The sequence below is a fragment of the Poeciliopsis prolifica genome, unplaced genomic scaffold (genome assembly GCF_027474105.1).
Source record: "Poeciliopsis prolifica strain line A6 unplaced genomic scaffold, Auburn_PproV2 SCAFFOLD022, whole genome shotgun sequence".
NCBI classification, from domain to species: domain Eukaryota; kingdom Metazoa; phylum Chordata; class Actinopteri; order Cyprinodontiformes; family Poeciliidae; genus Poeciliopsis; species Poeciliopsis prolifica.
In genome coordinates, this window is record NW_026562397.1 from 2,606,509 (window position 1) to 2,632,020 (window position 25,512).

Below are 25,512 nucleotides of genomic sequence, written 5' to 3' on the forward strand. Positions count from 1 at the left end.
ATATGTGACCAGACACCACACAAAAAAAGAAAGTGACCAACGGTACAGGGCATTCTGGGTAAATACAACCTAATCAAACGCGTTAGCAGGAGAAACAGCTTGTAGTGTTTTGCCAAATCCTACAATTGGTCAAATTTGACAGCCCTGAGTTTTTGTTGCGCTCAGTGAGTTCAGAAGTTTTTGGCAAGAAAAGGTTTTGACCCAGTGCTCTGGAGAATCTTAACTCTTGAAAAAGAATATATATAGCAAATGTTGGAATGTTGGTATCCAATCAGACAGAGGTAAAGGAAAATGATAAATAAAATTCAAACTTTTGGATGTAACCAAAAAGATATAAATTTCAAGGGTTCACATTTTCCAGAGCACCCAGATCAGTTTGATTGCATCCATTTAAAAAGATGATTTTAAAATGAATCCTACTGTTAAATCAAATTTCTATCCATTTGCAACTGAGGAGTAAAATAATAGTTGGGCTTGATCTAGAATGTTAATTCTGTCAGATTTTTTCCCCTGATATTTCATCTGCCAAACTCGAAGCAAACCATCGTTGGACAAAAGCTCTGCGACTGAGAAGAGCAGAGCAAAAACCTGGAGGACTGACCGCAAGTGAAATTAGGGAAGGAAAATAGAGAGAGCGGCACTTCTCAGCCTTCAGGGAGATAGATGCGTTCTGCCACTGTATAAATTGGCTGTCGGAAACATTTTACAAGGAAAAACGACAATTGCTGGGAAGTTAGAAGTGCAGTGACAATGATGGAGAGACAGAAAGGTGAGGTGGGTCAGGAGGAAAAAGGTAGCAAGGGGAAAATTGGGTGAGGGCTAAGGTTACTGTTAAATGGTTCAAATTGTTGGAGAATCGAAGACGGATGCTTCAGAAAGACACGGGACATACAATGTGTTTAAAAAAATAGTTTTTTTTTTGTTTCAATTCTTCAAATTTTTATTACCAAAGAGCCCAGCTAAATACAAAATGAAGTTTAAAATTTTAAATTTAGGGGTGTAAAGATTTATTCTTCATAAAGGCCTACAGTATGTATTTTCATGGATTTCCCCACAAGTTTAAATTGATCTTTGTTTTTCTGATTTCTTTGAATCTTTTTGGACTTGGACAGTGCTGGAGCAGAGGATGTTGATGGCGTGTAGCTGCGTTTCCATTGACCATATAAGTGTGCTTATTGGAATTACAAAAATATGTTTAATGGCAAGATGGCGATTTCAAAATGGCTCACATTTTCTGATCATGTTTGCGCTAGCATGAGGAGGTTTTTCAGCTGAACTGAAATGATTGTATTTCGCAAAATTGCGATGCGAACACTTCATAATCATGAATCATGTGATCAACAACTGGATGTCAGTAGTGGCAAAAACCACAAAGATGATGACAGGGTGTGATAGGACCGTAATTACCCAGCATGTTTTATTTTTTTTTATGACATATTAGATTGACAAATATGTGTGATTCATGCGATTTTAATTGCGTTTCATATTTAAAGGAAACACACCAAAACATCAGCTGAATATCAAAAGATTTTTGATCACTTGTCGGCAGTTAGTATTGTGAACAAGTGGCTCTCATAGTTATTGAGTCACTGAAAGAGGCAGAAAGCATCACAGTAATGACCTTCACCACATAATTAGTTATTATTGAGATGTTTCCTTAAATGGAATCTTGGACAAAAGTGGATACAATATACTGAATAGCCATTTACAGTACCCTCTAAAATGCTTAGCAATTCTTATTTTATTTTTTTGATAACTAGTCAGATTAAGAAGTTAACATGTTCTGCTTGAAACTGCTAAAATTGAACTTGGTTAATCACATTTAAAATGTCCTTTGCTTTTTCACACAGAACAAGATTGGTTGAGCCAGCTTCTTGCACAATAAATTCAATCCTAATTTAAACATTTTAGAACCCAGGCTATGGCTTACTAGCATTAACATTTGCTACATCTAAAACATTTGCGACAAAAAGAAAATGCAGATTTAGTTTGCTTCATTTACGCAGAGTCGGGCAAATAAGGTCTCCTGGGCCTGTAACTAAAGGAAAAAGGACTGATTTAATTATGGACAAAGAGCATCAGGTTTGTTTTATGGTAGAAATCTCCTGCACAGGCAATGCAGCAACTGTCATCATTATCACCTTCGTAATGGCCATGTTATTGTTCTCAATGCCTACAGCATATCACCTGTGCATTAACCATAAACACTGATGCAACCTCAGAGCCGAACCACTGCTGGATAGAGTTTAGAGTAATAAAGAAGAGAGGCACGGTGCGGAATAGCAATTACTCAAGCAATCTGGCAGCTCTGATAAAACGAATGAAACCTTATGACTTGGCAAACCAGCTTCATGGTTAATGCAGGACTTCCTGGATGGCGGTGGAAGTTATTGGACGATTGTTTCCCCCCCGGGATAGTAAAGTGATTTGGTCGTACTCTCCAGATGTCTGCCACATACAGGTAGGGGAAGAGATAGTGGCTGTCGGCTGCAAGATGGATGAGATGAGGAAATTAGAGGGAACGAGACAACGAGTCGGCCTATAACCAGGAAGCCACTGACAGGATCACAGCAGCGCGCCAGGAATGTAAAGAGAAGAGATGGAGAGATTGGCATTTCTGTGCTTGGTATTGGAACGCCAAGATCTTGTTGACGCTTTGAATTGCTTCATTTTTTTTTCGCCAGGAGATAAAGAACAGCCTGAACCATGGACAGTAAGGATGACCCTAGGAGGTCTGATGTTTGAATGGCATCAGATATTGACACGCCGCAGTAATGACCTTCCTTAGGGATTGCTGTTTCACACAGAGTAATGATGACCCATGTTTGCCTGCAAGCAGCTGCCTTTCGTCTCATCGATGTAATTACCACATAGTGACACGACTGACCAAAAAAAAAAAAAAACCCACTCAGTCCTTCAGTGCAAAAGCCAGAGGTTTTGGTTGGACCGGAGCAGTGGAAGAACACCAGATAACTCGCCAATCTGTGAAAATGAACCAAAGGTAGTGTGTTAACTCCACTAAAGTCGTTGGCGGCATTAATTATTGTCGGGACTCATGTGCATGTTTAACCCCCACCAGTGAAAAATGAGATGACAAAGGAGGTAATTTCTCCTTTTTCTCAAGATGGCGTGTAATTGTGTGAGCTACAGCGCTCTGGTAGAGGGGGGAGGACTGGTAGCAATGGCTCTGTGTGAGTCTTCTTCCTTCCCACTCCTTTTGACAAAGGCTTTAATTCACTGTAATTATACAGATGGATTGAAATATACAGCAAGACAGGGAATCACTCCAATTATGCAGAGTTGATTAAAACTTGGACCCCTTGCCAGGGTGCTGTTGGAGCAAGGGAGGAGTCAAGATGCGCAGCAAAGAAACACCAAGCACAAGAGATAGGGGACATGTCTGCGAAAGACAAAAAACGAGGCAGTCAGCATTTAGGTGGCTGAAAATAAGAGTTTTTCAAATTTATATTATTTTTCAGACCAATAAGTCTCAACAAGCGTGGCATGTCTACCAGCTTGTTCTTTGCAAAATAGCTTCAGTTCAGTCTCAAGGGAAAGAAGAGGAGCTGTGAACAGCAATTTTCACATCTTGCTACAGATTACAGATGTTGAATTTCAGTCCAGACTTTGACTGGGTCATTCTAGCACAAGAATATGTTTAAATCTAAACTATAGAGATTAAAATCTGAGTCTTTTAGTGGAAATGTACCTTTTTAATTTTTTTCTATCTACAAAGAACCTGAGTCATTGTCATATCAACACGTGGTTTCTTGCTATTTTTCTTTTAATAAATTTGCCAGGCACTAAACATTTCTTTCCTGCATTTTCTTAAAGGGATACTTGAGGAAAGAGGGTGAAAACATGAAAAAGTGAATACTTTCTTGACATGCAGAATAATTCAGACAGGGCAATGACAACCATCGTGTTTCTAAACTGTGGAGGGCAACAGTTCTACTAATTGCACCATTTTTTTAATCCTGCTCTGCCTAAACAATCATTTCATGGTAGCTCTGGTTGCATGTGCTTGAGTTTTTCCCTGAAGACATCCAAGGATGTCTTTTCCTCTGCATTTTTCCTGCCACTCTGTACCGCCAAGCCGAAAGTTTGATGGTCTGGTGCATAAGCACAAGTGTCTCCACTCTTGATGGAAAGGAAACTCGTGGTGTTGAAATCTTGTTTGCCTCCTAATGAAGACGGATCAATGCTATTCATTTACTGACAGGCGCACACAGCCAGTCACCTACATTGTGCTACAGCATTTATGAAGTCTGGGAGATGAGTCCCGGTATCTGGAGACGTTGGTCTGAGAAGAAGAACGAGGAGAAGACAAAGAAATGGAGGAAAAATCAGGGATGGAAAGAAACGTAGTGAAAGAGAATGAGAAGCAGATCACAAATGGGAGGGAAAGGAGTGAAAAGGGCAAGACATTTGTCACCCGCTTCTACAGGACCATAGGAAAAAAAAGAACAATATCATTAATCTCCTGACATTTCAATATTGTATTAACCTTTCTAGTGGAATTCTGTGGGCTCATTAGTCTTTTTGAAGTGGAAAGAAAAATAATAATCGATGGAACAAGCTCCGGACACTGTCTAGAAACGCATTGCTGTCAAATAACATACGCCGTGGAGCCACTCACACAATGTCATCTGCCTCTCGCGATCATCAACATTATCTACTTTTAAATTATTTGGTTAAAATGCAGAACCGTCACATAAAAAAATGGATGGAGGTAAGAAAAGGGGTAAGCTTTGGAATAGGTCATAGTCATAAGAGAAAAATGACCAGGCTGTAAAACAACAGCTTAAGATGGCAACAGGAGCACATCAGCTATCATGTGGAGAGGAGGAGGGGGAAGGAAAAAAAAAAAAAAAACTCCCAAGGCCACACAAAGCGTGATGAACCGATGTCTCAGCCTGTCAGCAGCAGAGAGAATGGAGTAGAAAGGAGTAAAAATGAAGGCTGAACCCAGAGGTGCCCCAACTCAAACGACGTCTTCCTCCCCTACCTGTTCCGCCCACGCCGCTCGCTCACCCGTGTCCTCACCTTCCATCTATCAATGCCTGAAGAACAGCCGCCATTCAGATCAGCAACATGCCCTCCGGTCACCTGACTGAAAAAACATCCCAATTTATTCCTATTCTGCTTTCTCGCCAAAAATCAAGCACCGCCACACCTTCTCTGTCATTTATGTCGAAGTGCCACAATGGTTCATGTCAGTGGGTTTTTTCTCTGTTCAATGTAAAGATGACAATGTTGCTTTTGATTGCTTTGGTTGCCTGAGTTTTGGCGGCTAGCTATCTGAGTTTAAGCTAGCTTAAGCAGCACCCCTTTGTGAGTCTCTTCAGAATTTGACACATATATATATTTTTTTTTACAACAGTAATAACGTGAGACGGAAACCTAGAAGTCTCCTAAAAGGAAATAAGCAAAACAAAAAACCTTGAAAGAAAAACATTCCTTGCACAAAAATTGAATATTTATCTGGTGTCCCGAGGAGACATGGAGGAATATTTTTCTTTTGCATTGTCTCGCAAAATTATTGCATTCCCTTAGATTACTTTTGCACATATTCACTCTCGACCTCATGCAGCATTAATATTCAACATGTCTGATATTGGGAAAAACAAATACATTTTTGTGTGTTTTTGACCTTTCACCCACACACAAAAAACCCGGCATTTAATATTCCTAAAAGGACTACTTATAAAAACTCAGACCATAGTGGAGATTTGACAATGGTCTAATGTGCTTGTGTGTGTTGCAGACTCCGATAATGCAGTATCCACATACCGATTCCTGATCAATATCATCTTGTTTATTTATCCTGATACCTACATCTATACACTACAGTCATGTTTAATTCATGGTTGTTTCGAAGCAGTCTGATTAGCTGACATGGGTTTTAGTTTTGTGCTGCAGTGCCCCCTATGGGTTTGGCATGGTTAAAGGAGGGATGGATTTTTGCGACTGAAACCAATTTTTTATGTAGGATGTTATGTTTCATTCAACAGTGTTTCTTTCAACACACTCGGCTACGTGTGTTCAAGGTCTTCTTAATACAATATAAAATTTTTGCATATGTATGTTAATATCTCCTCTCTAAGATATAAGCCTTAGAGAAGGTTTTGTAGTTTCTTTCAACTAACTACAAAAGAAGCAAAGAAAAAAGGAGGACATTCTTGTTTTATTTGGACAATTTTGACTTAAATCGCCGTCTGACAGTTTTGGTTTTATCTTTTCCGTGTTGCTGGTCTGAATTGTTCGTAAATGTCAGTTTTCCTGTGAAATCCCTTCTTCGCACAAACACACAGTTGTTAGTTCTTTTTTTCAACCACTTTCTTCACCAAAGAGTTAGGATTATATCAAGGTGTACATATTTATGTACATTGTGTAGCCGTATTTCAGAGCTGCTTTTCACAGGATTTGGTTATTTAAAGAGCATGTTGTTGTTTTTGCAGAAACAGGGCTGCAGCCATTAGTCTATTGTTCACAGCAGTTTTATTGAAGTGTTTAAATTGAACAGTTCTGCTGCTTATGTGACTAATCCAGCTAATCTCTGGTTTACAACGCCGCACGATTATCAGAAGCGCTCTGCATGAAAGGCTGTGATTTATGGGCCTTAATAAACCTTAGATGTGATCATCTTACAGATGCAAAGCAGACATGGCAGGTGAAAAAAAAAAAAAGGCTGCATTGGAGGAATGAGGAAACTGTATTCCGCTGGGTTAATTGTACAACCCCACTGGCACTAAATAAGGGTGGTTACAATGGCTGGCTAAGTGACAAATCATCCAAATTACTTCTTGTGTTAATAAAAAAAATTTGGCTGCCTTCCACGCGTCCTCATCAGGTAGCCCGATGCTTCTCCTTTTACACAAGCGCTCCGTTTTCACAAGACGAAACGAGCTTAGAGCGTTTGAAACTGATTAGAAGCAACTTTTTGCGACGACGTGAAACTGGCTGCCAATCCTGGGAGAGTTTTGACTGATTATCTGAAGAGGTGGCGTTTGACCTGCAGCTGTAGAGTAAATGGCGGTGGAGAGGCGCCGGTGAGCTGTCTAAACACCGCGCACCTGCGAAGACGGCTTCCTCGCCGGCGTTCCCGCAGAGGGTTGCAACACTAAGATGAGTTGTCAGACAGTGCACAGCTGTTCACTTAATTACCTCCGAGCATGGGAAGGAGGTTAATGAAGCAGTTTGGCGATCAGAAACGAGAGACAGCCTGAATGTGCACAAAAGAAATTAGTTTTCAGCTGCTGGGACCGAGTTGAAAGCAACAGTAGTTTCAATCATTGATAGGAAAGAGAGAGAGAAAAAAAAGAAAAGAAAAGTGAAACACTGCAGGAATAAAGAGGGAGGAAGCTGAAAGAGGAGGAGAGGTTAATGTGACTTACAAGTTAGTACATGATTTGCATGTTGCTGTGCAGAATAATTGGGGCTTATCCTCAATTTGGGAAATTTGTCAATCTTTTGTTTAAGAATACATCATTCTTTGGTGGAAAATTTCACACGAGCAAAATCCGTAGAATTGCTCTTAAAGAATTGTTTCAGCCTGCATTTGATGGTCACTGAAGGTCATTTCTATAAATATTACTATGTTACTACTGACTATCATCTCTGTTGTCAATATATAATATGTAACCTGTGGTTTTTGTTCTAAAGTGGAGCCATGTTGTAAGTCCTGGCCTGGTTGTAGCTCCACCTCTGTTCTGAGTTGTGTCTTCCCTCCTCGTGGTAAAACGGGTCAGCCATTTTGGTAGTTTCATAGCAGAGCAGAAATGTCACCGACACTTATCATAAGTTCCCCAAGACAAAAACAACTAAAAACGGCAGCAAACTGAACATGTCACAGGGTGCTAACATCAACAAGAGTTACGGTGTGATTTCCATCCAAACAACGGCGAGGACGATACAAACACACAGTAAATTCTTGTGTAAAAATAGTTTTTCTTTTTAGCGTTATTAGCTTATCGCTTGGCTGACTGTCGTGTCCATAGGAAAGACGAACTGAATGAATTGTGGAGGTTAATATTTTGACTGGAGTTGCACTTGTAGCTTCATCATCCTTGAACTTGGACTACAAAATTGCAATGAATAATAAAACTGGTGAATTTGGGGAAGTCTAAAATTGGCTAACTAATACTGTGGCAAAAAATAAACAACAGAAAAAATAGAAAAGAGAAAACTGAACAGATTGGAAAAATATGACTCAAACTGAATATAAAGATATCTATGCAGCAGCAAGAGAGATGATCTACTGCCTTTTAATACACAATAAAATGTATTTAAATGCTGACAAAAGAGGATTTATGCTGCTGTTGATACTGTAAAACCATAGTATGTTTATCATATCATAAAAACCTTATGCAGGCTCGTGCCAACCAGGGCAATAAAACATGGGCAGGAGATTGTTAATGTATTCACTTTAAAACAGAAAAAATTTAGTTTATATTTCCATGGAATAATTGATTATAGTTATGAAAATACAGTGTACAGTTTGTGTTTTGTTGCAAAAGTAAATTTCTGCTAAACCTGCTTTTTGTGAAAGATATCCCCCTTTTCATGTTCTTCTCTTTAGAGTGACTCTGGAACAATATAATAAAAAATGTCATAATATAAGCGTTGCATATTAGTCAATATTAATTGTGGTTTAAAACAGCTTTACTTATAAAAAATTTTTTAACAGCTCCGTTGGCTACATTATGGTTCATTGTAGCTGTACTCAGACGGCTCAAACACAGGCTGCATCCGCAGGCATTGTTCTTGAACTCACAGGTAGAGTAACTGTGACGACCAGAACAGACAGTCTGACCTCATTGTGAATATACATACCATTATGCAGCCGGGCTGACTGTGTATCCGCTTAATATCTTTAATCACCTGCATCTCATTGAGGGCCCAGGACACACCTCCACTCATTAAAATGATGGATTGAGGCAAAAGGGAACGATTCCCCGTTCCAAATTTGTTCCTGGTTGGAAAGGTGCTTATTAGAGACGACCTGAGGGAACGAAGGCAGGGGAGGGATGTCTGAGAGCGGCTCAGATGGGAATATGGAGAAAGGAAGAGCTGGCTGCATTAGGAGGAATCAGTAAATATACGTCTTCTCTGAATTTGTACCAAATTAGGATGAAACGATATGTCCATCTAAAGTTGGAGTTACCATATTTTAAAATGCCATTTCATCTGATGTGGCGTTTTTAAGTACTGGCTGATGTAATGGTTTCATTTATTTACCACCACCTCTTGAGATAACATGATACTTTCTTCATGACTATAGAAAGTCCAGATCTGAAAGATGCTCAATAAAAGTTGAGAGGTGTATCTCTACAGTCTTGGCTGCTTCTCTGGATAAATAGTCTGTACTGTTAGTTTGTGGGAGGTCATGTCATGGCACATTTTCAGGTTTGCAGATGTTTGAAGTTTGGTGTATTGGTTTATAATGAGAAGTGGAAGAAATCACAAGCTACATTTAGCTGCCTGTTAGAGTAATGTTCCCTATGGATAGTTTACATTTACATAGTTTAAATATTGATTTATTTATAAGGAAGAAATTTGAATTTGCTGTCCTAAATTTAGTAAATTTATGTGGTCTCACATTTTATTTTTAATTTCAAATGGGAATACAAGAATTTTTACAATCTAAAATTTTGTCTACAACACATTAGTCTTTTCATTGAATATTTTACTTAGGAATATTTTAAGTATAAGCCTGGCTCTGCTTTAACTTAACATAGCTGCTGTGTTCTTTGGTCTTTATGATGCTGTTTGGTCATTAATGTTGTGTAGGAAATCACTGAGCCCTAAACAAACGGCTATGAGATGACATCACACACAGGTGGACTCGATTCGTAACGAGGCAACTTTGAAGTCCCCTAAATATTGTTTCAGATTAAAGGACTTGCATGTATTTGGCACATTTTAGATTTTTCCTTCATAAAACTTTCAAAATTCCTCTCTACCTTGTGATGTTTAGTCATTTAAAACCTCAACAAAAAACACTATTGTTTGTGGTTTTAATGTCTCAAAATGTGGAGCGTCCCTGGGAACCTGCCAGCTGTTTGTTGGATCTCCTCAGAAAATCCTTCCAAGAAATGATTTTGATGTCGTCATGACAACCCCTGCACCGTTAGACGCTGAATCCCACAGCTTTTCATGAACGTCTCCTGACACCACAGAGCGCTGAAGGGGGTTAGCAATATTCATTAGCTTGTAAAAACAGGACTTCCTCTCCAATTGTGAGACTCAGGAGGGAGAGGGAAGGGAAGGTATTCGTTCTTTTTTCATCACTGATGTTTGAATAAGTCAGATCGTGCTCTACCTTAAAGGCTCCCATAAGCCAGTTCATTGCCTCTGAGAGAACAAGCAGTATGCAGGTTACATGTAATAAACTGGAACAAATATGGTTTAGCAACCAATCAGGCTGCAGTGACTCTGAATTTTGTGGCTATTTTTTGTCATCGACAAATGCAACCATTTCTTCATTGGTTTGCTTATGTAACATCATCAAAGCCTCCTCACACTTAATTGGCAGCAAACTAGACCTGTCAAATTACACATAATCCCTTTTAGTGGTGGTTTTTAGCCTGCCTCTTGTTCTCCAAATGCCTTTACGAAGTGACATGGCATGCTGACATTGTGAGTAATGAGGAGCACTAATGGAACTGGCATTAGGTGAAGCATTTGAATAACTACAATGAGAAAAAGAAATGGCTGTTTAGCCAGTGTGGCAGGGATATTGATGACTGTCACCTTGACAATGTTCCTGAAGTGCGTTGTGTTCATTTTGTCATCAGATCCCTTCAGTGTGCATCATCCTTCATGAGTTTATCTTACAAGTCAAAACTAAGCTTTGTTGCATTGTTAGAGCATCACGCACAGAACCTTTATGTTTGAAAGTCTTTGTATTGTCAAAGCCAGTTACTCCTCAATATCTGAACAGAATGATAGTAGGGGTGTGTTTAGACCGGACCCGTTTAGTCTGCAGTAACTCTTCCTTTGCCTAGAAAGTCCAGTTCATTTGCCAAGGTGTGAATGCACGAGGAAACAAGACGAGAAACTGCATCAGTAAGTTTAATGTGCACAGAGGAAACCCTTTTGAAGGGATGTAATTCAGTGTCGATGAAAACCCTTAACACCAGGAAGAAGTGAATACGGCCCTAATGATCGTTATTGACAGGAGACTTAAAACTAAAGTTGTGTAGTATTCTGTTACTACAAGCAGCAATGGACTTGTAAGAAGAGGTCTGAATGTGCAAACATACTCTGGTTTGCCTAAAAACGTAGGCCTGGTCCGGTTGAAGTGAACTCTGGTTACTGTTCCAGTGCATATATGAATGCCAAGCAGAGTGGTGACCATTTCAGCAGCTACTTTACCAAAATGCATAGTTTTGGTAAATACAACCGAAACAAATCTGTGCATCTATCGTGAGCCACAAATGACTCCTGGTCTTTTATCAAAGGCAGGAGACGTCCTACAACTGCTACGTATTTGTGAAGGAAGTTGCACTCAGTATCTTCTTCAGAGGGTTTTGTGTCATTTCATTCAGTGGTTCTTGGTGCAGCGTCCCCACAGGCAAGCGGTTTAACATTTTGCTCAAAGGGTCCAGTTTGTTTGACACAAGGCCAAAGTGAACCAAACCAGATCAAAATGTGAAAAAAAAAAGCTAATTTGGTCCCTGATTGTGTATGTTGTTCTTTGCCATTCAAATAAACTTGATGCCTCATTTCTCTGTGGCAAAACAGCAAATTAGATATGAAGCTTTTTCTGTAAATGAACAAATGACAAATATCATTTTAGTTTGAAGTTTTTATTCAGTTTTGTTTTTTACTTTACGAAACAAATGTTTGCAGATGTCCTATGAATAAACAGCACCCCGTCTTCTTGAAACAGGGTTTGAATCGGCCCCTTCGTATGAAGAAAAGACTCTTTTTGCCCAATCAAAGCCTCTCCAGGTTCCCAAAGTGACATGTTTTCCTGTATTTGACATTCATTTAAGTGCATTTGTAGGCAACACAACCGTTTTTTGATTCATGTGCAACTTATGGTCATTGTGAAAAGAAGATATTTACATTGCAGCTATGACTCACATTAACTGTCTTTATCACTTGAGCTAGCATCAGAACTGGAGAGGGAGACAATCTTGGCGCGGGGGCAAAGGGGGCGGAGTCTCGTTTCAAGCACAGCCTTCGTAAACAGCAAACTTTACCAACATCATCATCATCAGGATTAACTAGACTCTTTCTGTCACTTCTTTTCCTCAAAGTAAGACGAAAAAGGTTAATAGACAGAATGGTTTAAAATAAAGTTTAGTGATTGTGCTTTTAAAACCAAAGTAAAACAAAACAAAACAAAAAAAAAAACATTGATGAGAACACAGAACGTAACAGTGCATTACAAAAAGACGAACAAACATAACAACCCAAAGTGGCACTTTCTATTTTTTTATGGGGGGGCAGGAGAGGCAGGTAAACAATATAGCAATTTACAAACATGGATGGAAATGATAAAATAATTTTATTTACCAAAGTAATGACATTAGATCTCCTAAACAAAACGAGGAAGACCATTTCGAGGTACCACGATGGGCAAAACAAGACATCACACTGACACATATATTTACAGACAGTTTATCCCCCCTTCCTGTTTGCGGCCGCTTTTCTTCCAGCAACATCTCATTGGGTGGGCACTCCCAAGCTCTTGTCAAGGCAGGTTGAGTCATGTCAATGTCTGAAGCAGAATTTCACTGCATATTGCATTGGAATTCAACATAAATATACCGTTGTTTTGTTACTGTTATTTTTTTTTTAAAATGAATCAGCCTTCACACTTTATTTAAAAAAAAAAAAAAAACGGGCAAAGAAATGATAAGTTAGAGGGGGGGGGAAATAGTATTGGTCTGTTTTTCCCGATGTAAAGAAACACATATGATATACATTATAATGGCAGCCAACATGATGGTGAAATACTGAGATATTTAAAATTGTAAGAGAAAAAAATGGTGCTCCACTCCTCTGGGAAAAATCTGAACAGTTCCTCCTTTTTCATCTGGACGTCTTCAGCTTTCTAGCATCTGGGAGAGAAGAAACGATACATGTCAGTTTTCTAGAAAGTGCATAAACTGGTACAGTTAAAAACGTGAGCAGTCAGTGGTGCTATAGAAAAGATAATAGTAAGTCAACTTCTTCTGATGATATGTGCCAGCATTGTAACTAGCTGATTGTGTAATATTTGCGCTGTTCATGAATATAGACAAAAGTCCGATTTGAGCTGCCTTTCCCTGCAGTGTGAACGAAGCCAAGGAGCTTTTGTGCTATCAGAACAAATGAGCAAAAACCAATAACATACCCGGGAGGAAGTGGGATTTTTTTCCCCCTTTGCCAAACTACTGGGTTGACATTTCTGGCAAACACTCCTACTCTAATATCTGAACCAGCACCTGGCTCGGTTTGTCAACACTGTCACATTTGTGGTCTTGTGATGGAGCAGCGGAAAGCAGACACAAGTACCAAACGGGCCAAGTCAGCAGTGTTTAGTATAATGTCATGCCTCACTAAAGCTGAAGCTGAAGTCAAGCTGTTGAAACTGATTTTTATGGTCTGGTTTATCAGCTTTGAGCCTGAAGCAATACTGTTTGTGACATAAGTATGACTGGAGTCCTACTGGACTCGATTTGACGACAGTTGTTAGCTTGTACCTCTAGCTCCTCCTCTGCTTGGTGAAAGGCGACAGAGTTGTTGACCACCAGGTCTCCAGGGTTCCTGCGTGCTCCTTCCCCTCTCCGCCGGCCCCCTGAACCCCTGGAGGACATGGAGCTGGAGGAGCTTGGGTCTCTGGGGCTGTTGACCGTTGGGAACTGTGGTCGGCTGTACGGCAGAACGTCCTCTTTAGACAGAGAGCAGAGTTGTGTGACTTGCCATTCAGAACAGAAATGTAACCGGCAGCGGCGTAAGCGTGGCGGTACCTGTGTTCTGCCGGGCCTTGTTGGCAGTGCTGCTCTCGGGTTTGTTCCCCTTCCCTCCGTGAGCAGTCTTCTGTCTGTCCTGAGCATCTTTCCGTTCAGATGAGCTGGTTCTGGGGTCCGAGCCCTCCTGAGGCCGGTAGCCCCCTCCCCGCTTGTCCCGGCTCTCGCCTGCTTTGGGGGAAATCACTCCTCGGCCCTCCAGAGCCGCCTTAGAGGGATGTGTGGGAGACTTGAGCACCGCTGGAGGAGGAATGGGTGGAGGAGGGAGGTCTGGTGGATAAACACAGGAAGTGATCAACCGCACAATAAAAAACCCGGTTTTTGTTTAGTTTTTTTTAACTGTGAACCCTTGAACGTTCTCTGAGTATTTATCCGTCACTCACACCTGTGGGGTGACGCGTAAACACAGCTGCGGCGTGTGTACACACGCTGACCGAAAAGTCTTCAGAGCGGACCATAAACACACCAGATGACATTCAAGGAGCAGAGTTATGAGATTTGAGGGAGAGGCAGCAGAGGAGGTTGATGGTCAGTGGCTTGCTCGACTTTCCGTGTCAATGAATCAATGTGAGCTGTCCTTGAGCCATTATTCATACAAGAGCTGCTGGGCAGGAGAGCCAGGCCTCTCACACATTACACAGCCATCTGAGAAACACACCAGAGAAACACACCAGAGAAACGCCTCACCAGCCTTAAATCAATGGCATTTCATCTTCTCATCACCATCGGGGGGTTTTACACAGGATTAATGTGTTGTTAAGCATTTCTCTTGGTCCCTCAGATTGAGGAAACAACTTTATGCCCCAAAAGAAAGAGGAAAAAAAAAACAAGCTTTGATTTGATCCCATGTGTCAAATCTGTAACTTCAGTGGAAAACCCCACATTTTCCTAACAATTAGAATTGTTGCCAAAGTGATAGACCAGTCATCAATAACATATTTGAGTACTTGCATCGATTTATGTTTGCTATTTTTTTTGTTTGAAACTTCAACCCAATAAGCAGGTTACTACTGCTAACTTTTCACAGCTCCCACCTGTGCAGTGTTTGAATCCATAACCCACACAGCAGTGGGGCGAGTCCAACATGGGAAATAATATCACAGCATGACAGAAAGCACATAGTTGAAAAGTTTTGACATATTGGTGTTGGGCAGGTCTCTGCTTAGCCTGCAAGACCAAAACGGTCATGTTACTGGATTTGATCCGTTTTATTTGTAGCCGGCTCTGTGCAGGCAGCTGTGAAGATAGAAGCTGAAACAGCAGTCATCAATCTGTACAGCGTTCAAAGCAAAGTGCTGGGATTGTAAAGTCGGAAAATAACTTTTATTTAAACTGCTCTAAGATGTGTTACGAGTCAAACTACCACACAATTTAACATGCTAGCACGCTACTTTATGTCTGCCAGAGACATTTGTTTCGAGTGCATTATTGGAGACGTCAATAGAAAATATAGAGTACCACTAACTGTTCTCTCAAAAAGGGGCCAGTTGATTATTTTTTATTTTATCTCGTTTGCAGACACTGGCAGATTCAGTACTTTTGCAGTTATTGTGTGCTCCAACATATTCCCTCTGAATACAAACAGGTGAGCAGGAGGAGGAAGGGTGTATATCATACAGCAGAGAGGAATCTGCAGTTATTTTTTTTTAATATCTACCATGCCTTCAGAGTTTGGCCTCAGAGTCCGATCAATGCCACTGTCCGTGAGCTATAGCTCACTACCAGGGTGCAGAGGTGTGCCTGGTAGATTTATGATCGCGGAGGACACTGCTCAGGTCTGAGAAGTGTCTCTGTGAGCTCGCCATGGAGGATGAATCTATGAGGCTGCTGGTTAATTAAGCAGGCGAGGCTGAGAAGGATCAGAAGAGACAGGAGAGCGGCCAGAGAAAGGCACTGGAGTCAAACATACAATAAATCTTGGAGGGAAGAGGGAAAGATGTGGGTATTAATATCTACTGTGCAAACATGAGGGGAGTGTCCTGGTCTGAGACGTAGAGAAGGGCAAGGGTTTGTCTTCCTTCTCCAAATTTATTGGTATTCCTTGAAAAATCCAAATCTATATTATTTTTACAAGTGTGTAACTTTCATTTCATTATGTAGATTAAAAAGGTTAAAAATTAATCACTTCTTTTTTTCTTTTTACCAAGCCGGAACCTTTGTATTCACATGTTGCTGGTACGTCTGTAAATCTAACGCACAAGTGATGGACAACAAAGCCTCTTAGCCCACTGGAAGTTTATGTTTGCTTCGAGAAGCTCAAGCGCAACATGTTTTCCTTCCATAGTCACTTGGAAATAATCAAATTTGACAGGAAAATTTCACTATATTTTATCGGTTTCAGTTTTTGATGAAATTTCAATTTACTGAGACTCGTGACACATGAGGATGTACTTTAGATCAGATATATGGGAACACTGACTCTTTTTTTCCCCTCTAAATGCTTATAACCACCTTTCCTCACCCATCACCTCAGCAGCAGGATTCCAGACCAGAGACAGCCTATGAGGGTGGAGGGAGGGGGATGGCAATAACCTCCAAATGAAAAACAATCCATTCAGATCAAATGCAATCAGCAAAAGGACTGATACACAGAACTGCAGAGCTGTCAGTCTGCTCCCCTCCCCTGCTCAAACAAAGACAGGGGAGAGGATGGAGAGATCAGAGTGTGGGAGGGGCAGAGGATGTGTTGGGATATAAGGATGATGGTGGAGGTGGTGGTGGTGGTGGGTGTGGGAGGGAAGGAGGAATTCTGCAGTGATATAGCTGGTCTGGCTCCCAGTGAGTTGGATATTAAATCTCCCTGTCAAGTGCTTCCAACACTCAAGGACACCTGACACTAAGAGGAGAGCCAGCTCTGGGGCTGCACACACTGTGCACACCAGAGGAAGTGTGTGTGTGTGTGAACACCAGCATACAGATACATCTTTAAAAAAGACCCTTCCACAAGATCAAAGCAGGAAGAAATAATGTCAAAGTATTTTTTCGGTGGGAAGGTCCGAGCGTTTAGAACGGATGGTGGAAACAGCCGGTGGCTCTTTTAGCTAACAAGGTTATTGTTGATGTGAGTCTCTGTTCTGGTATTTAACCTGCTCAAAGCTAAAGGTGGCGCTGCAGAGCCATTTCTACAAAGGCCAGGAGAGAGAAGCATCCCAGTGCTAACGCTGTTGAACGGGACACAACTCCCAGAGGACAGGATGGACGCGTGTGCATGAACACACAGGAGAGGATGATTTACACTCTGGCTCCACACACACGTGCACACACACACACACACACTCCCACACACACGCACACACAAACCCACGCACGCCCACTCACACCCACACACACACACACGCACACACACGCACACACACACCCACGCACACACACTCAGTCATTTACACACAGTAAACAGTTTTTTTTCCTCTTTGTTGTTGTTCAGAAAATCAAAAGAAAGCCGCTGACCCAAACTGAGCTCAGCTACTGAAAAACATATCACAGTATACGCGTTTCATATTTGTCCATATAAATATTATAGATTTTTTTTTTCCACATTCCTCTCCACACCATTGCTGTTTACAATTAAGCAGTTATGAGACATGAGGGCAAAACCTGAAACTGCTGCAAGTTATTCAACAGATTGTTCCTAGGTAACAATTTGTTGATACTATTGGAAATATTATCTGATATTAATTGTGATATATATTGTAAATAATTTCTTGTCCAGCTCTATATCAGTTGTCTTTTTTTAACTAAAAGCCAGACTTGATGCAAGACTATTGCATCAGATTTGTGGACTTTAATCAGGTCTGAAACAACTGATCCTGATTAATCAAATGATTAAAGTTCAAATACCTTCGTTAAAGGCCTCACGTCGCTGGCTGCCTGGATGTCCTGCAGGATGCTGTTTTTGCTTTTTCGGAGGCCTTCTGTGAATAGCTGCCATACTCATATTACTATCTGTGGACACCGGGCTGCCAGGGCGGTGGCCTGGCTGGTTTATTTGGTATTTTCGTGCTGAGAAGACAAAACAGACCAACACGTCTTAGGCATACGTCAAGTTTCTCAGAATAACTCCAGCTCCAGCAGAAGTAGCTGAGTTTACCTGAAGCTCCTCCCACTTCCTGGCCTTGGGGATTGGGGTACTTTGCCACCCTGAGTCCTGAATACTCGGCTGCGGCGGCAACCGCCTGAGCAAAGTCCGCGTCTGTGAAGAAGGAGCCGTCCGATGAACTGACCGCGCTTGACCTCCCCGAGGAGACATTATCCTCCTCGGAGGCGGACCCCCATCCGTTGATCATGGAGCCCGTCACCGAGCTCTCCAGGTCGCCCATGCTGGACGCGGGCGTTTGTTCGAGGCCTCGCAGTAGCAACCTCCGTGCGTGCATCTGGGGGTGATGAGAGTGCATGTGGGGGTGGGTGTGGTGGTAATGCATCTTGGCCACTTCCGCGTCTGTTTCATCCCCGTCCTCCTCCTCTTCCTCCAGTATGTCCTCGTCGTCCAGACCGTCAGTGTCCAATGCCAGGGGACTGCTGATGTAGCCGTATGTGTGCGAGGGGGAGAGGGGCCTCGGAGGTGGTGGAGGGCTTACACCATGGCGTCTTCGGTAAGTGGAAAGATACATTTTGAGTTTTTAGACATTAATTTTCTCCATGTTGCCTAACTTACTTTATTGTAAAGTACAGAAGTACACAGAAATCAGCTGCTACACTGGACAGTTTTTTTATTTTTTTAGTTCAGTTGTCATGAACACTAAAAGGCTGGTTAGAAACTCTAACACTCATTTGTGTTGGTATAGTTTGCGGCTATGTCACAACAGAATTTGATATCTGTGATTTGAGGACAAATTACATTTTGTTTAATGTACTTAAGACATTTTAAGGCTTGAATTTGAGATGCATGGCTTGTTAAGGATGCACTGACATCCTGAGCACATCCTTGACACAATAACTGCTACTGGTGCTAACAGACACTGTTCAGCTAATCAAAGGGATAAAACATTTAAAATGTGAGCTTTGCTATCATTTTGACTTGGTTTGAAAATACTTACTCAATTGTTATTGCTCAAATAAAATGTGAAAGATTATTTAAAATTTTAATTCAGTTGTAAGCAAGCACGGTTACTAAAACTAATTGTTGTTCATCTTTGTTTAAAGATGCAGTTAACAATGCTAACTCTGCTAATTGTGATGCTAGTGTTTGTTATAAAATATTAGCCTACTAATTTTCAATGTTGCTAATTCTCGTCTTTCATAAAAATAGTTTGGTGCTAATCACTCTAATTGTGCTAATCACCAGACCACTAAAAATGAGAATTATGTTTTGAAGTAATAAAATCACAGCATGACATCACCTGTAGCAAATGCTTTAAATTATGATTATAGTCACTGAAGATACATCTTAGTTGCCAAAATGATCCTGAACTGTACAAAAACTCGAGACTCGATGGCGTGTTTGTAAGATAATCTAGCATCTGTACTGTAAAGGTTTCTACATTTGTAATGTTCCTCATCAATAATAAAAATGTTGCTGCTTACAACTTCATAGTTGCTCATCAATAATCTGTATCTGACATATAATAAACTGAATTTATTTAAGGCAATGCTTTTTTCCTCCTAGTTTGGAAATGAATTGAAACAAACGACTTTCCTGAAGGTAAGAAATCATACCAAAGGCCAAAATGTGCTTATGAAAAATGGCTGACATTGCAATGCAATATACAAAATCTGCAGTTAATGGAGTAAATCATGACAAATGGCTATGAATTTTAAATATACAGGATGGATCTTTAAAATAATGTTTTCTAAACAGCTGCACACAGTCTCTGTTTTTCGTTTTTAGATACTTATGTCATGCTTGTGTTGCGGGCATGCCTTCGTTCGTGGCTGTCCGGCGCATCCTGGAGCATGGGCTGCATCTCCTCCTGGGGGGAGGGGGTCAGCGTGGCCGTGGACTGGTGGCTGTAGGACACGGCAGCAGGGGAGGAGGCCGCCCCACGTACGGGAGGAGTGGGACCCCGCTCCATCTCCTCCTCCTCCAGCTCATCAGGCTGCAGGTACATGTGAGATGGAGGCATGGGGCACTGCATGTCAGGATCACAGCTGCAACAAGACATAAACAAGGCTTGTTATCTGCACATGGAAACATGCTTTATTTATACACAGCATCTAAAAAAAAGGACTAATTATTCATGCCATCTTGATATAAGTCAGAAAAAAAAACTCCTAGGGCAAATACTTGTGATGAATGAAAGAACCATGCTAAACAAAGAGTTGAAAAGCAAGGAATTGTAATCTAGTTACTAGATTCAGAAACTTGAAAATCCAATCTTTTCCATTTAGTAGATGCATCAAAGTGGAGTTCTGTCAGGTTGCGTTGAAAATATTTTTACAAAAATATTTTTAGTAACTAAAAAATATTTTTAGTTACTTCACTAAAATATTTTTAGTGAAGTAACAACTTTAGTAACAGAAGTTGTTATTGAGAAAAATCCCCTCAAATTTGGCTTATTTCAGTTTTTAGATGTAAAAATCACGGCATACAAATAGTGCAAATTTCAGTCAAATGTTTACAGACCGCAAGCTGAGCAAAGATTACGTTAAAAACATTCAGTCTGTTACAATATCAGGTTTCCAGGCTGGATATTTAGTTATTATTAATGAGGCTCTTATGAATACAGCAGTGGTTGATTAACTAATTTAAACACCTGTTGGTCTTTGAGTCCCCTTTTATTTGTTAATGGATCTGGAACACAACTTAATAATTACTGAGAATATTAATTTTAACATGTTTTGTTGATTTTTTAAAAATCATTCTTTAATGAAGCTACAAACATTTTGGATCTTATGAATATTTTGATAAGCCTGTCAGAAGAGGAAGTGCTGCTCTCAGCGTTCTGGAGGCCTTCAGTTTGTCACCTGCTGCTGAGATCGACTCAAAACCTTCCTGCGATTGACCTTTAGATCACGATCAAGGTGTTGAGCACCCTGCTTTAAGGCGTTTTACTTAGTTTTTAAAGGGTAGCCATTTTGCTCTTCCTCCATTTCATTTTACACTTGTTCCCGGTTTTATGCAGGACTTTTTAGGGTGTGTACGAGAGCCATCCGTCACACAACATTGTAAACTTTCCTAAACATAACAAATCAGAATAAATTTTTCCTGAAACAGATGTCACAAACCTGCCACAAATCTCTAAATTCTGTTTCTCTTAAAAATCCCCCAAAACAACAGCGTTTTACCTTTCCTCCATAGAGAGTGAATACTCCTCTGTGTTTCGCATCGGGGCTGGGTTTGCCGGGGGAGGCGGGAGGAGGTCGGCCCAATTCATTGTGCTTTGTTTGGGTAGTTTGGGGGTCCGTACTCCCTTCTTGTGACCCTGACTCCCTGCTCAGGAAAGAAAAGGATGCCCAGTCAGTCACAACAAACATTTCCCACGCACAGCTTCATAACTCTGAAATAGGAAAACATAAATTCTGAACAAAAACGTAAATTTACAGTATTCAAAATGTAAATTAACATGGCTGACAGAGAGAAATTGTTTTAATTTTAAAAATGTTGAGTAAAATGCTGGCTATAGAGGAAAAGCCAGCTGTTTTCGCCAGCGTTCAGAGAAAAGGTGGGAGCAAAACTGCAGAAACGGCTCCAATTAAAGGCAAGCTATTAAAATGGTGAACCAATGAGCTGTGATGTGCAAGGAGCAGTAAGGGCCTCTTCTTAATGGTTTGAACTTCAAACGTAATATCAGAATGGATACATGGCATTAAGGTGGCAGTGTTGCATGCCGTCTGCACTGTGTAATCATTTGTCCTTGTCCACAGACAGACATTGAGAACTTGATGCAATTAGGCTGCCCCACAATGGAGAGTAAAGCCATTTAACAGAATTAGGACAAAATAAGCAGATGCTAAATATGAATACAAAACCAGATTCAGGAAAACAAAGTTAAAATGTCCCTTTATACTTTCCTTCAAATATCCTTGGGTAACAGTTGCGCCTACAAAATGGAAAAAGCCTGCATGCCAAGGAGCTGCTGACTTAGTTCAATGTTTTATAAGAAACTGGTACAAAAAACAAAAACTATGAAATATTGCCTTCTAAAAGTAGAGGTATCTCAATCAAGGCACTTTTATATAATTATATAATTTACATAATATTACATAATAGCCCTTACTAGGGCTATTATATCAATTAAACCAGGACCTATTAGTGCACTGTAACTTTATGTTTTTAAATCAGAAACTTGCATGTACATGTCTTGGTAGGCTGTGCTGATGTCTGGATGTTCCTCTCAGTCTGAGTGTTTTCACATCAGATAGTCCATTAGACTCTGTTGTATTGGGGACCAAAGTTGCAACATTTCTGACATTTTCAGCTGCTGCGGTTCACTTTCACACTGCACTGTGTCAAATAGGGCAGGAACGATTCCTCGAGTGATTCAAGTACCTTGATTATTAAAATTCCTCAAGGAAAATTTATCTGTCTCAAAGCTTCTTTAAATTATATTTTATTATTCAGCGCACTGCGTTCCGGCTGGGTTATTACTGGTGTTGCCCAGCGCTCTCCCCTTCGCCTGAGTTGTTGATGAAAGCTAAGTGTTAGCAGCATAACATCCAGTTTTCAAGTTCAGCCTTTTGAGGATTTTATTGATTGATGATAATGTCTGGGTCTTTGGTGTTTTTCGGGGGACCAGTATAAAATGACTGGCACAATGCCTGAAGCTGCTGCCTGGTGGCGGTTCAGAGCCAACAGTGGGGAAGAGCACTGCAGGTGTATTTATACAGGTGACTGAACACTGCAGGCAGCTGCGCATTAGATGATTAACGTAAGTGTAGCTTTATGGACGAACTGGAAAATTTATTTCATATCATCTGGGTCTCAACAAATGGGATGCGGAGAACGTTGTGGCAGCACATAGCTGGTAGATGTTTCTGACTGACGAATGAGGGTATCAAATCCCGTCACTAACATAAACACAAAGCTATAAATATCTGGGCAAGGTGAGAGTTCATCTATTAAACTGGATGAAGATGAATACATAAACCAAAACCTGAAGAATACACATTTTTATAAGCGTATTTGTGAGGATGCCTCTTTATTATTGAATTGAATATAATTTCAGATTTTTGTAGAACTTTTCTTCAGGTTAACTTGGAAAGTGAACCATTATTGTTACAATAACAGCAAAAGTTGTTAGGGATGCTCAACTTGCATGTACATGTCTTGGTAGGCTGTGCTGATGTCTGGATGGACTGGTGTTGATATGCGACAATAATGCTGCTATTTTATCTTTTTTTTTTTACCAGATTACTTGATTAATTGTAAGAATAATTGATAGATTACTCAATTACTAAAATACTTGTTTACAACAGCCCTAGTGTCAAACCAACCAAAGCTTTGAGCAACCTGTTCACCACCTCTCCTGTGGTGGCGCTGCAAGGAGACAACATGAAAACCTCTAAAGAAGACACTGAACGCAACTTCCTTCTTTATAAAATGCAAACAAAAATAGAGTGAAGTGGAAATCTCACCGGCATTTGGAGTGGTGAGATTTTAGCAATTTCTTTTGTCTTTGGCCACAAGCCATTTCTCCCACTAGTGCTAGACTCGTATGTTTGTTTTGGGTGCAGACTCCGCCCTGCGCTATAGACTCCATGGGATTATGCGAATGGCATTCACATGCCCACGTTAATGTGTATAAGACTGTCTTTCGACATGAATACAGTCTTGTAAGCTCCAAGCTTCTTACCAGAGGTGCTACTGCTGCCTCGGTCCGAGCTGTTGTAGGAACCTCCGGTGTGAGTGTCATGGGTCTGGTTGTAGGGGATGGTGGCGGGCATTGGACTGTCGCCTCCTCTGTACCGGTCTGCGGGCCAGAAAGCAGTTTGTAGTTTGTTCAGAACTCTTTTACTACTTTGTACAACGCTTCTTCAGCGCTTAAATTTTCTTTTCTAACAGCTACACATGGCAAGAGACATGCAGCAAATTATTAAAATGTGAACACATGCAATAAAACACTACGAGTTTCACTGCATTAGAGAGGCACAAAAACTTGATAATAGCTTGAGTCAAAGATCTACCCTCTTCACAACACCAAATCCAGGACAGTGCTTGACAACGCCCCAATTTAGAAAATAAAAGAAATGCAGGAAGGAAGATGGAGCGGCACATGAATGGTATACAGAAAAAGCAGATGTAAGGAGTAATGATGCCCATGTTCACTGAGAAGGACTGAGAGAAAGCCAGAGGGTTGATGAGCATGAAGACTTCCACAGCAGGGCTGAAACAGCCAGGAGCCGAAACAATAGTAGGGAAAGTCAAGTGGAGAAAGATCATGTCTCGGAGATGACTTCTGCAGCCATGGCTGCCCCCCTGCAGCCACACACTCACCCTTATTCAGCTTGTTTTGCTCCAAGATGTTGTACTGAAGCTGGGAGCCCATTTCCTGCTTCTGCTGGATGGACGGAGGCTTCCAGCAGTGTTTCTCATTTACTTCCCCTCCACCCCCGAGTCCGCCTCCGCTCCCTCCGGTTCCTCTGTCTGAGTTCATGTTGTTGCCCATGATGGCAGACTGGATGAGCTGTGTGGTGGCGTAAGGCGTCGGCTGACCCCCCGGACCGACAAAGCGGCCATCTTTGAGGTTCGGGCTGTTGAAGGTCTTCATTTCGTTGATCTTGTTGGACAGGTCTACATCTCCGTAGACGCCGGACTCTGGCACCATGAGGTTGGTCTGCTTGTTATCCATCTGGCTGTTATAATTGGCGATACAGTCGGCTGGGGAACATGAGCAGGGCATTTGGTCAGTCTTTGCTTTACCACTGATCAGCTTCTGATCAAATGTAAAGCTGAAAGACTAAAAGTATTTGGGTCAAGTCCAGTTCATTAGTACAGAACATTTCAGCAACAAGGCAATTCAAAGTGCTTTACATGATAAAAACAATATAGCAACCAATCATGAAACAAGCAACAGACATGGCATTTTGTCAAATGCCATCATCAAAATCACCTCGAATAATCATCAAATATACATCGACTATATTAGTCAATATTCCAAAGATTTTTAGCCTTGATTCAAAGGAACTAATTGTTTCTGGTTCTGGACATTCAGAGTAAACTAAAAACATCTGTGTGATTGACTTTTTAAGGATGCCTGTAAAGACAATGGAACTAAAGATAAACACATGGATGAGTTTCTCTAGCTATGTCTTGGATGTTAGTCTTTCAATCCTAGAAATGTCCTTCAGGTAATAGAAGTACGACTTTGTATTTCTTTATGTGTCTCTGCAGGTTAAGGTTCACTATACTCTACGCAGTGAACCTTAACCTTCGTCGGGTTAAAGTTTGGGACCTGATCTCATGTAGCTTCAATGTAATAGCTGAAGCGACATGCCAACTCTAGATCATTCCTCTTTAGATCCAAAGATAATAGCTTCCGTTTTGTTTTTCTTCAGCTGGAGAAAGTTCTGACCCTTCTAAGCTTCTGTTCAGTGCATGGATGGTTTCAGACTCACCTGGTGACATTTTAGGAGAAGGAGGCAAGTCCTTAGAACTTTACAGCCAATATTA

At 40.9% G+C, this 25,512-nt stretch overlaps 1 protein-coding gene across 4 annotated transcripts in view; it reads right to left on the reverse strand.

Moving 5' to 3' along the window:
- Window positions 1-11,797: 11,797 nt before the first annotated feature.
- robo1 (roundabout, axon guidance receptor, homolog 1 (Drosophila)) overlaps window positions 11,798-25,512 on the reverse strand; it is a 300,678-nt gene continuing 286,963 nt past the window's right edge. For 3 of the 4 annotated variants that reach the window (XM_055045468.1, XM_055045467.1, XM_055045469.1), the window contains 9 exons: window positions 24,337-24,720; window positions 23,696-23,812; window positions 21,189-21,333; window positions 19,824-20,051; window positions 18,055-18,551; window positions 17,805-17,966; window positions 13,968-14,237; window positions 13,701-13,888; window positions 11,798-13,076 (listed from right to left, as the gene is read on the reverse strand). In XM_055045468.1, coding sequence (XP_054901443.1) covers window positions 13,062-13,076; window positions 13,701-13,888; window positions 13,968-14,237; window positions 17,805-17,966; window positions 18,055-18,551; window positions 19,824-20,051; window positions 21,189-21,333; window positions 23,696-23,812; window positions 24,337-24,720 — 2,006 coding nt within the window. In that variant the 3' untranslated portion in view covers window positions 11,798-13,061. The remainder of the gene's footprint in view (window positions 13,077-13,700; window positions 13,889-13,967; window positions 14,238-17,804; window positions 17,967-18,054; window positions 18,552-19,823; window positions 20,052-21,188; window positions 21,334-23,695; window positions 23,813-24,336; window positions 24,721-25,512) is intronic. The other variant, XM_055045470.1, reaches the window with a different exon arrangement.